The 12,637-nt window shown below is 36.3% G+C and overlaps 1 protein-coding gene across 12 annotated transcripts in view; it reads left to right on the forward strand.

The window, feature by feature from the left end:
* The window catches only part of DTNB (dystrobrevin beta), a 307,191-nt gene that overhangs the window by 52,356 nt on the left and 242,198 nt on the right, over positions 1-12,637 (forward strand). For all 12 annotated transcript variants that reach the window (XR_002323946.2, XR_002323947.2, XR_002323948.2 and 9 more), the window contains one exon: positions 4,466-4,551. Coding sequence is in view for 9 of the 12 variants with exons in the window: in XM_020983941.2 (XP_020839600.1) it covers positions 4,466-4,551 (86 nt within the window). In the remaining 3 variants the exon portion in view is untranslated. The remainder of the gene's footprint in view (positions 1-4,465; positions 4,552-12,637) is intronic.

The raw sequence follows: 12,637 nt of genomic DNA on the forward strand, positions 1-12,637 counted from the left end.
ATATGGATTGAAACAAAATGAAAACAATTTATAAAGTGATAATGTTATGAAGAAAAAGTAATTTTGATTGCATTAAATTAAAAAAAATTTGCACAAACAGAATTAATGTAGATAAAATTAGAATGGACACAGGTAATTGGGGGAAAAAATCTTCATATTAAGCTTATTGGATAAAGATCTCATATACAAGATATATAAGGAACTAATTAAAGTTTATAAGATCAAAGGCTATTCCCCAGTAAATAAATGGTGAAAGGATATGAATATGTAGTTTATAAAAGAAGAAATCTGGTGGCAGCTAGGTGGCACAGTGGATAGAGCACTGGTCTTGGAGTCAGGAGGACCTGAGTTCAAATTCAGCTTCAGACACTTGACACTTACTAGCTGTGTGACCCTGGGCAAGTCACTTAACCCCATTGCCTAGTCCTCCCTTCCCCCCAAAAAGAAGAAATCCAGACTATTAACAAACATTTTAAAAATGCTTCAAGCCACTGATAATTAGAGAAATGCAAAGTAAAGCATTTTTGATGTTGTACTTCACACTCATGGGAATGGCAAGGATGAGAAAATATGAAAACGATAGTTATTGGAAGGGTTCCAGGAAAACACACACTCTAGGGCCTATTAAGTATCCTTAGCTAGAAAGTCTGTATTGTATTTTAAGCCATGTTCCAAAAATCTAAATTTGATTTTTTGACCCCATCTACTCAATCAACTGTGTACCTTCCAGATCTTCTGAGTCCTTTGCTTCATATCAACAGCAATAATGATCATACATCGTGTATTCTTTTGGTTTCTAGCTTTTTACCCTAACACTCATTAATACTTTCTGCATGCCATCTAAGCCAACCTGTATGCAAAAGGAATACCTCCTATAACATGCCCAACAAGGCCTGCAAGGTAGGAGGACTCACCCACCTCTTGAGGCAGTCTCTTTTACTTTTAGACAGCTCTAATTATAATGAAGTTTTTCTTGATATCAAGCCTAAAATGTCCTTTTTGCAATTTCTATCCATTTCCCGGTTTTACCCACTGGGGACAAACAGAAAAAAAAATCTGATCTATCTTCTAATATCTGCCCTTTAAACACTTGAAAACAGCTACCATGTCCTCCTCGAATCTTCTCTTCTGTGGGCCAAATATTCCCAGTTTCTTTAATCCCTCCTTATATAATATGGGCTCAAAGTCCCCTTTCTAGTTGCTCTCCTCAGAATACTCTCTGACCTATCAATGGCCTTTTTAAACTATGGTGCCCAGAACTGAACACAATGTTCCATATGAAGTGTGACAGCGGCAGAATTATTGTGGGACTGTCACTTCTATTTCCTGAAGTTATATTCTTCTTAATTCAGCCCAAGACAGCATTTGTTTTTTAATCTGCTTCATGACACTTTTAATTCTTATTGAACTTCAGCTCACTAAAACCATTAGATTTTTTTTCAGGACTACTGCCCAATTATGCCATTAAAAAAAATGAAAGAGGGTCAAGTATATTATTACTAGCCAGTGAGCTTGATTGAGTTAATTCCTGAGAGAAGTCCATAAAAGATCATTTTTAAATGGTTATTGAACATTTAGATAAGGAAGCAGTTATTATGAAGAGCCAGAATGGCTTTATCCAAAACAGGTTATGCCAGGCTAACCTCACTCCCCTCTCTTCCCCTTTGACTTAATAAACTGGTAGAGTGAGTAATGCTGTAGATAATAGTTTTCTTATAGGGATCTTAAGAGGTCATTTAGTCTAACTCTCTTCATTTTACAATATAAGTAAATGAGACCCCAGAGAGATGACACAACTTACCCAGGGTCACAAAGGCAGTACGTGGTAGAACTGAGGTTTGAACCTAGATCCCTTGACTTTTAATCTAGTGCTCTTTACCCTGTACTCTTATTTAATTCAGTAAATTTAACCAACTTTAGTGGTGCTTCCTGTCAGTTAGGCAGTGGGATTATGAAGATAAAAATAACTTACCCAAGTCTATCTGATTCAAAGTCCATTGCTTTGTTTACTATATTATGATGTCACCCTAAGATTTTTAGTTAGGGTCAGCAGGAGAATGGTGGCAGCAGTAGGAGACTGGTTGAAGGGATGAGTCTTGTGGGAAAGATGCTGAGTTTGATTTTTACAGTATTGAGTTGGAAATATTTGTAGCACATTTTGTTGGAGATGAGCATGAGGCAGTTGGTGATGTGGAATTTTCATTATGGGGAAATATTTTAGTTAAAAATGTAGAGGGGATAATGAAGCAATGGCAACAAATACTTTTTGCCAAGTGACAGAATGTAATGAGGAGAGAAGGACACAAATGATAACTAATCATTGGTCGTAGAAGAATGAAAAACATAGAGAAAGTATTATAATGGAAACTGAGAGAGGAGAGATTATTTTAAAGTAGAGATTTGTTTTAGAAAAGTCAGGGAGGATGACAGCTGAGAAAAGGCTATCTTGGAGGAAACAGTTTAAATAGAATTCTGGGTATGGAAGTAAAGTTGCAGGAAACTGAGTGTATTAGGAAATGGAAATGTAGATTTCTTTTTAAGGACTTTAATTAAGTGCTTGTTGATTAGTGGGAATTTGGCATTGGGGTGTGTGTGTGTGTGTGTGTATGTAGAAATAGTAGATGATAATTTAATAATGATAGCTAGCATTTGTATTATTCCTACTATGTGCCAGGCATTGTGCTAAGCACTTTACAAATATCATCTCCTTTGATCCTTACAACTACCCTGGGAAGTAGGTGCTGTTATTTTCCTCATTTTGTAGTTGAGGAAACCAAGGCAAACAGAGGTCAGTTGACTTACCCGAGGACATGTAAGTGTCTGAAATGGGACTTTAATTTGGGTCTTCCTGACTCCAGGCTGAGCCGTCTTTCCACCATACCAAATAGCTGCCTTGAGGGCAAAGTAAAGTTAAGGTAGTGGTTGTTATATTAGCTTTTTTAGAATGGTGAAATCTAATATTTTTAGGCAGAAGGAATTGAGTTAACACAGGGAGAAATTGAAGATGCCAGGGAATGAGCAAGGTAATAATAGAATAAGGTTCCAGAGGAAACCTGAGATAATACGCTCATTTAATTTCTTTAGTCTTAATTTATTTAATTGCCAAAAATATATTAACATGGTCACTATCCCTTCTTTCCCACCCATATTCTCCAAAGCTGTTTTATAGATAAATGGAAGAATGTTGGTGCCCTTAATAGAAATAGTTACATGAGGAAGAGGGGTAAGTCAGGGTGGGTGGGGGATAATAAATTCTGTTTTTAGACATGTTGAGTTTAAGATGCCCATGATACAATCAAGTAGAAATGTCTAATAGTCAGTTGGAGATATGGGACTGAATCTCAGAAGAGGTTAGGGCTGGATGTATAGATTTGAAAGTTATATATATAGAGCTGATAGTTTAAGCCAAAGGAACTGATGAGCTGGGAGGGGGTGGGAGGGAAAAAGATAGGGGGGAGAAAGAGGAAGAAGAAGAAGAGGAGGAGGAGGAAGTGGTGGTCATTGTCGACAGTGTTAAATGCTGCAGGGGTTAGAATGGATGAAGACTAGAAGTGGCAGTAATGATATCCATCGGTAACCTTAGATAGAGCAATTTGGTTGAGACAGAAGCCAGATTGGTGACAGATTAGTGTGCATGAAACCATTCCAGCTAAGAGTGTGCCTTGACCATTCTTCACTTTCTTTGTTTGCCTTAGCTCTTTCATTATATTTTATTGTTAATCCTTTGAAGGCAATAAATAATGAAGAATTTAATGTATCATTAGTCCATATTCACACTCATTGCCATTAATATCCTTTTTGCTTTTCTACGCCAATAACATGTCATGTATACAAATTTCTTTATGACTAGGTTGAAATGCCTGTTCATCTGTCTATCTGTATAATGTCAAATGTGAATAATGCCCAAATGGTGCTTTTAAAGCAAGAGAGGTATTGTGGTATAGTAGATAGTGAGCTGATCTCAAAGCCAGGATGGTCTGGGTTCAAGTCTCATCTCTGATAAATACTGGTTGTATGACCCTGAAGTTATTTAACTTCTCAGTCCTCTAAGCCTCTAACCTCTCTGTCCTCCAAGACAGTAAGTTGCAGACCAGGTGCTTACTTGAATTGGTAGAGGGGAGTTTTCTTACCTGAGAGTTCCCTATAACAGTGAAACTACAGGTGTCCAGTCTCTCTTCATTAGCTGTTATGGCCTTTTAAAAAATTCACTATCAAATTACTTTTATTAATCTAAGTATTATTGTGTTAGTTTAGAAGAAGCCATGGCTCAGCTTGAGAATAATCCAGTGTTTCCAAGAATTCCAGAAAATACTTGAGTAATACTTGAACTTTGAGAAACTTCTATCACATGTGGATTGACAGCCCAATACAGATTAACTGGTTGTTTTTTCTTTATTAATTCAGTTTGTTTATTTGACTTAATGGCTCCAGGTAGCAATTATTTCTAATGTAATTTGTTTTGCAGTGAGGGCCGAGGAAAGTTGACGGTATTTTCAGTTAAAGCTATGTTAGCAACTATGTGTGGTGGAAAAATGCTGGACAAATTAAGATGTAAGTATTTTCTTCTTATTTCAAAGATTCTTTTATCAGACTAGGCCTTTGTACAGTCTGCAGTTAACTTTTAAAATGTTTGAGCTGATACATTTTATTTTTTCTGCCCTGTGTTCCTAGCTAGCTGCTCACTTCAGATGTGTTTGTAATTAATGTTGGCTAGTGTTCAGATGAAACATTTCTGACTAATTGACTTGATTAATTTTCGTTAACCAGTCTTTCATTTTGGAGGAGGAGGAAAGAGTCAGAGTCAATAGTGACATTTATTTTGTTGCCCCATCCTTAGTATGTTATACAATATCAAAAGATTTATAAAACAACAGGAAAGTATTGGTCTCTTGTATTTGGAGAAGAAATCTGATAACTGCTTTTTGCTTACTTTTCATTTCCCCATTCTTTATCAAGAGTATTTATTATATTTAAGCTGTTTATTATTTCACTATAGCTTAGGCACTTAGGTTCTGACAACTTGGTTTTTTTTCAGTCATTGCTACTTTTCCCTGTGGTAGCTCACTTTTGGCCATTTCATTATTTCTTAAGCCCTCCAGTAGAGCTTAGGGGAAAAGAGGAGATGAAATCCAAACCTAATTAATTTTACTTCTTTTTCTCTGGTAGATTCATAATAGGTGAGATTGAAACACCTGACTTACAAGTCAGTTTGATGTTAGGTGTGAGCCCCAATTGTCCATATCTTGTACTTTATCATGGTAGTGAATATTGCCTGCATTTGTGTTTTAATGAAAGATTTTGATCTGTAGGATCATCTCAATTATCTGAGAATTTTAAAAAAAAGGTTAGAATAGAATTACCCTTGACCACAAAAGGCTGAAAGCATTTGATGATAAAAATATAATTAAAATTTCCCTTTTCTGGTGATTTATAAGATGGCATCCATAGATATTGTATCTGAGGGCTAGAATTCATTTTGTATTCTCTCATGCCAAACTAGAGAAGTAGTAGAGAGAACTATAATGAAATGAGATAAATTTGAGGAGAAAAAGAAACTAAGTTGAGATTTCTTATGGAGGTGATTGAAAAGTGTAGTCTCCAGACTGCTAAAATTGCCAGTTTAATTAGGAGTAGCAAAAACTGAGAAATAGGGAATTGGTTGTATACTATGCATGATCAATTAATCAATGCACAAGTATTTATTAAGGGCTTGCTATGTGCTAAACAATTGGAAGCAACAGTAGCTTTCTCAGCTGGGAGGGCAGGAGGGAGGTTGATATAATGTGTGTGGGATATGATGTGTATGGTTTCTGTGAGTGATAAAATATTTTACATTTACAGAAAACAGGATTGGCAATCATTGTTAGTGGGGTATCATAATTACTCTAATTTCTTCATGTTACTGTTGGTTTGGGGAAGATGTGTATTTTTTTTTTTGGCAATTGGGGGTAAGTGACTTGCCTAGGGTCACACAGCTAGTAAGTGTCAAGTGTTTGCTCTGAGGTGGATTTGAACTCAGGTCCTTCTGACTTCAGGGCTGGTGCTCTATCTGCTGCACCACCTAGCTGCCCCCGAAGATGGGTATTCTTGTGTTCAGATTGTTGTACTTATGTGTATTGAGGTATATCGGGGTCCCTAAAACTCAGATGGTGACAATTTTCTTTAAATGGCCTCTAACGTAAACCTTATAGAAGAGCAAAATTAGCTAACAGGCAATGAATAAAACTCTACTGACTGGGGGATTTCTGATAGTGTAGCTTCTATCATGTGTGATGAGGTTAACCTCTTACATTATTTGTTTGAACATTGTGCCAGTTAAGTAAAAGCAGTAATGTGCTTTAGCGTTAATAAGGAGAGTCGATGTTATGGTTATTTTATCCTCACTATAACTCTGTTATGCCTCACATCTCCAGTGATACCAACAAATCACTTGATGAAAACTGTTTAGATAATTGAAACTTTCAGCATCTTTCTTTTTTTGGAGAAACATAGAACATAGTATCATAGATTTACAGCTTGAAGTGAATTTAGAGGCCATTGAGTCAAACTCTCATTTTATAGATAGGGAAACAGAGGCACAGAGTAACACATCTAGTTAGTGTCTGAGATGGGATTTGAACTCTGGTCTTCCTAACTCCAAATCCAGCCCTCTATCCACAACCCCACACTGCCTCTATGAAAGTTTGCTCTTCCTCCACAATTCTGTACTGATGTAGATCTACAGCATTTCTGGTTACCTAAATATTTGCTTTGACTGTAAAAAGACTAGGGGTTAGTTATAAATAAAAAATATTGAATTAGTGCAGAAAGCTAGACTTTTGCCTAAATGTTAGGAATTTTCCTGACTGAGGGCACTGAGTAATTGTGATTGTGTTCCTAACTTTTTGTTTAATATAAACTCCATAATACAACAGAACAAGGAACCCCATTGACCCGAGGAGCAATTATATTACTATTTTTTTAAAGGAGCTAATTGCTATAAGAGGTGGTGACTGATTAAATCTCCCAGTGTTAAGGAGATGAAGATGTGACCAACTGTACCTTCCAGCAACACCCACAATCACTAGGGTTACAAGCAATTCCTTTGTATTCAGTTTTTTGTTATGTTTTGCTCAGGGGAAATATACTTTATGGCTTGTATCTTTTTTTTTCTTAAAATATATTTTTTAAAAAGACAAAAAGCCTTTTGTTAGATTAACCATTTTAGATGGAAGATTTTCCAAAATGTATAACATCCATCCTTAACTTCCTAAACAGAGCATTTAAGTACTTAATGTCGTCAGGGACTACAGACAGGGACTAAATGCCTCTACAATTCTGCCTTTTTTTTTTAATACACAGAAAAGGAAAAGCAAGGTAATAGGAAGGAGAAAACACTAATTACTGGACTGATTAGAAAAGGCTTCGCAGATTAGGTGGTACCTCAACTGAACTCTAAAGGATTCTAAGAGGCAGAAATGAAGAAGGGGGTATATTCCAGGCATGGAATATGGGAGCTAGCTTTTAGTCTGTTCACATTTCCTCACCTCCCACCTCTTTTCCAGTATGCTTTTATGTATTATCTTCCTTCATTACAATGTAAGATCCTAGAGGACAAGTACTGTCTTGCTTGCTTGTATTTGTGCTTGTCTGCCCAACACTTAGAACAGTGCCTGGTACATAGTAAGTGCTTTATAAATATTTTGTCTCTTTCTTCCCTTTGTTCTACCTTTGAATCACTTTCACCCTTGTCATATCATTATTCACAGCTTGCCAATCCCTGGCCATCTCTCTCTCCTTCCTTCCTTGCCTTGCCAAGAGAACGCCCAATAGGCAATTGATAATACAACACTGGAATTCAAGAGAGAATGATTGGAAAAAATATTCATTAAGCTCTTATGTGCTAAGCACCGTACTGAATTCTGATGATACAAATAGAAATGAAAGACAGTTCCTTCTCTCAAGGAGTTTACGTTCTAATAGGGGAGAAGGCAAAAATAGGAGATTTTCAACTATGAGTCAGATGGAATGACTCTGGTTGTTAGGGTGTTGTAACAGATGCATTATCATCTTCTTTAATGTTCTTTCCACGGTTAAAGCTTTAACAACTTTTGATGTTGAACCCTTTGACAATGCTGGGGACTTTTCTGGGTCTTCTTTTGCTATATCTGCCGTGAAGGAAGGGGCTATAGTACCTGCAAGAGTGTAGTTGGCCTGTGGCATCTTAACAAGGGTACATTCACTGGATTATGATTGTAGGAACTAGACTGGAAACATGGGTGGTAGTCTATGGGGTGGGGGTAGAAGAGACACTGCTATTCTAGGATTCTTGCGCCCAGGGTCTTAGGCTCTTTCTATCAGAATTTGAAGGGAGGGTGCTGGTCAAGGTTGTAGCAATGGTTTGACTTCCCTGGTACATGCTCCTTTCTATCTGTCCTCAGGGTTCCTTGTTTGGTAAGCTAGGCTAGTTTACTGGCTCTGTGGGTAGCAGATGATGGGGACTTCCTTCAGCAGTTTTCATCCTGGAAGTAGGAACACAGAAGGTTTAACCTGTGGCCAGGGATTGGCAAGCTGTGAATAATGATATGACAAGGGTGAAAGTGATTCAAAGGTAGAACAAAGTATGCAGCTGAACTAGTCAGCTCTAAGGTTGAGACTGTAAGGAGCAGTGAAACTAGAGCTGGAGTGATGGACTGAGAGCAGAAACATATAGTGGGATTAAAGGTTGGAATGTGTACAAAGATCAAGTTCAGAAGGAATGATCCAAAAGGAAAGATAAAAGGATTGGAAATTGTGATCAGAGAACAGAATTTCATAGTTTGAGATCATGGAATTGGTACAGCAATTAGAAGGACTGATCCTTGTATGGGAGTTGAGGGAGTGACTGAACTGGGAGGCCAGAATACTTGAGAAGTTACTAACTAATGATGACAGACAGAGGCTGGAAGTAGCCGTGGGGAGCAAGGAATATACCAGCTCATTTTCCTGGCTCTGTTTGTCGGGAGACATGAGAGAAGGAGCAACCAGCTCTAAAGAAGACCAGGAATGTCTTCCAGAGTGAGTGCAAGAAGACATAGTGTGTGAAAGTAAGAGAAATAGGATGAAAGGAAGTTCAACCTGATGATTGAGTTTTTGGGACCAAGACTGAACACCTGGAGGACATAAGCTCCTTAGCTTCATCTATTTTAAGATGTACAAGGCATAAGACACACTCCATATATACTTTATATATGTACTGTGTACTTGGCTTCTTCTCTTAGCAGATCAGATAAAGGTAAGAATAAATTCAGATAAGAAAACTATTGAACAATCTTTTAAAAATTGTATCTGTAAAGTAAATGAGACTTAAGTAAGGATATTAGAGGATTCTCCTTTGAGTAAAGTATACGGACTTTATGACCTCTACATGTCCAGAGACTTATATTTTGGTTCCTTCTTAATTTTTGAGAATGTTGCAAGTAGTTCAGATTGTCTTATAAATGAAATGTCAATGTATTAATAAGTACCAGAGGGAAATATTAAATGATTATTTTTTGGTACTTTGATGATGTGCTTTTTTCCTACCATTTGTTCACACTTTCTGTTGTCTCCTATTCTTCAAATCTTTGATTCTGTTCTATGTAATATTTATCTTTAATTTTCTTATACCTTCAGATTCATATTTACTGTGCTCACTTATCCAGTTTTCTTCCTTTTCCTAATTTGGCCTTTTCTGATCACACTTGTACATTTCATTTTTCAATCCTTTCTTTTTTTAAAAAAAATTGTTCTTTCTATTCTTTTCTATATAATTTCCTTTAGTATCAAATAACCTTTCTGACTGTTGTCAAAGATTTGAGGTAATTTTTAATTAGTTTTTTTTCAGATTTCATCTAACATTTCGACCCTCAGATTTTACAGTGACTTGGTGCCAGTTCTGTGGATGTGATGGCTAAACAATTTGACAGCCTCAGGAATCAACATCTCTCTCTCTCTCTCTCTCTCTCTCTCTCTCTCTCTCTCTCTCTCTCTCTCTCTTTCTCATATATGTATATATATATATATATATGCATGTATGTGTATATGTACATATTCACACATGCATATATATGTATATGTGTATATGTTTTATATATTTTTATATGTGTGTATATATACATACATATATGTATATATACACATATACTTACACTAAATTCTGAGGGAGCATAGTTAGGACTCTATATACTTAGGATTTTTATCAAAATATAAAATTTTAAGTTATAGCACAGTGACTAAACTGAGAATATATATACCTCAAAGCAAATTCATGAAATAATTAACTATCTAGCAAAGTAAGTTCATTTACTTAAATGAAAATGCAAAGATGTAATTATTTACTTCTTCTGGTTCTGAAATATGATCTTTTAGAAATGTGCTTAGTCAGTCTGGGACTCAAATCCAACTGCCACTACCCATCAGAATATGGCAGGAAGCAATATAAAAGCAAAAGCACTGCATTTGAAATTTGGAGATATGAGAGAGCCCTCATTCTTCTACTAACAATCAGTGAAGCTTGGGTAATTCCCTTAATTTCTCTGAGCCTCACTTTTCTACTTTGTAAAATCTGAGGATTAGACTAGATTGGGGTTCTTTATCTGGGGTCCATAGATCCCAAGGGGTAGATGGATTGACTTTAAGAGGTTGTCTAGGAACTTGAGTGGGAAAAATACATCTCCATTCTTCTATTATTGATTTCATTTGTAATTCTTTTTATGTATTTAAAAATCTTCTTCTAAGAAGGAGTACATGACACAAAGAAAGGTCAAGAATCCTTGGACTAGATGATCCTAAGAGTCCCTTTCAGATCTGAGGTTTGATGGCTTAAGTCATAAAACAGTAATACTTAATAAAAACAGTAGCAACAGTTTTATGCATGTTAAATGGCTAAGAAATACATAAATAGTACAATAAAAAGTGGTGGTGTCTTTGGCTTCAGGCTGTTGCTGGGCCTGTGCCTTGGTTCCCACCATCTGGGAAAGATTGGGCAGGGGGTGGTGTTCATGGTTGTGGACCAGCCCTCCTCTGCTCACACAACTTCTACTCTACCAGAAAATATGCAATAAATATTCCTTGGAATTGACCAAAAGTTGTAAGTGGACATCTGAACTTAGTATGGGCTGTACCTGTGCTTGTGCTTCTGCTTGCCTTCCTTTGTGTTCACTCTGCTTTGGCATGATTCTGACAGTTGTTTTATGCACTTGTAGATTGGATGGAGTTGCCTTTAGCTCTTTTTCTTTGACTTTTAAAAAAATGTTTATTAATTTGTTTTGATTTATCAACAATCACTTCCATATGCTTTTGAGTTGAAAATTTTTCTCCTCCTTCTTCCCCACCATCCTTCCCAAGACGGCACACAATCTGATATAGGCTATGCATTGACATTTCTATTAAGCATATTTTCATGTTAGTGAAGTTGTAAGTAAAAATTAAAACCAATAGGAGGAACCATCAGAAAGAGGAAATAAAACTCAACAGAAGAGTGAAAAAAATGGTAGCGATTCAACTTCTGTAGTTCTTTCTTTGGATGTGGATAGCATTTTCCATCATGAGGCCTCTGGAGATGTCTTAGATCCTTGTCTTGCTGAGAAGGGTTAAGTTTATTAGTCATCACACAATGTGGCTGTTATTGTGTGCAGTGTTCTCTTGGTTCTGCTCACTTCACTCAGTATCAGACCATACAAGTCTTTCCAGGTTTTTCTGAAGTCAGCCTTTTCATCATTTCTTATAGCACAATAGTATTCCATTGCATTCATATACCACGCCTTTCTCAGCCATTCCCCAGTTGATGGGCATCCTCTCAATTTCTAATTCTTTGCCACCACAAAACAAGCTGCTATAAGTATTTTTGTATATGTGGGTCCTTTTCCCATTTGTATAATCTCTTTGGGATATAGCCCTAGAAGTGCTATTGCTGGGTCAAAGGATATGCACATTTTTATAACCCTTTGGGCATAGTTCCAAATTGTTCTCCAAAATGGTTGGATCATTTCACAAGTCCACCAATAATATATTAGTGTTCCAATTTTCCCACATCTTCTCCAACATTTATCATTTTCCTGTTTTGTCATGTTGGCCAATGTGGTAGGTGTGATGTGGTACCTCAGAGTTGTTTTGATTTGCATGTCTCTAATCAATAATGATTTAGAGCATTTTTTCATATGACTATAGATGGCTTTAATTTCTTCATCTGAGAACTGTCTGTTCATATTCTTAGACTATTTATCAATATGGCTTGTATTCTTATAAATTTGTCTTAATTCTCTATATATTTTAGAAATGAGGCCCTTATCAGAGAGACTGGTTGTAAAAATTCTTTCCTACCTTCCTTCTAATCTTAGTTGCATTGGCTTTGTTTGTGTAAAAACTTTTCAATTTAATGTAATCAAAGTTATCCATTTTGCTTATCATAATGTTCTCTATCTCCTGTTTGGTCATGAATTCTTCTGTTCTCCATAGATGTGATAGGTAAACTATTCCTTGTTCTCCCAGTTTGCTTATAGTATCAGCCTTTATATCTAAATCATAAACCCATTTTGACTTTATTTTGGTATATGGTGTGAGATTTGGGTCTATGTTTTCTTTGGCTTTTTAAAAAATTATTATAAAATATGTTACATTATATGTATTCCACTTCTCT

This window comes from Phascolarctos cinereus, unplaced genomic scaffold (genome assembly GCF_003287225.1).
Source record: "Phascolarctos cinereus isolate Bilbo 61053 unplaced genomic scaffold, phaCin_HiC Scaffold_2;HRSCAF=192, whole genome shotgun sequence".
NCBI classification, from domain to species: domain Eukaryota; kingdom Metazoa; phylum Chordata; class Mammalia; order Diprotodontia; family Phascolarctidae; genus Phascolarctos; species Phascolarctos cinereus.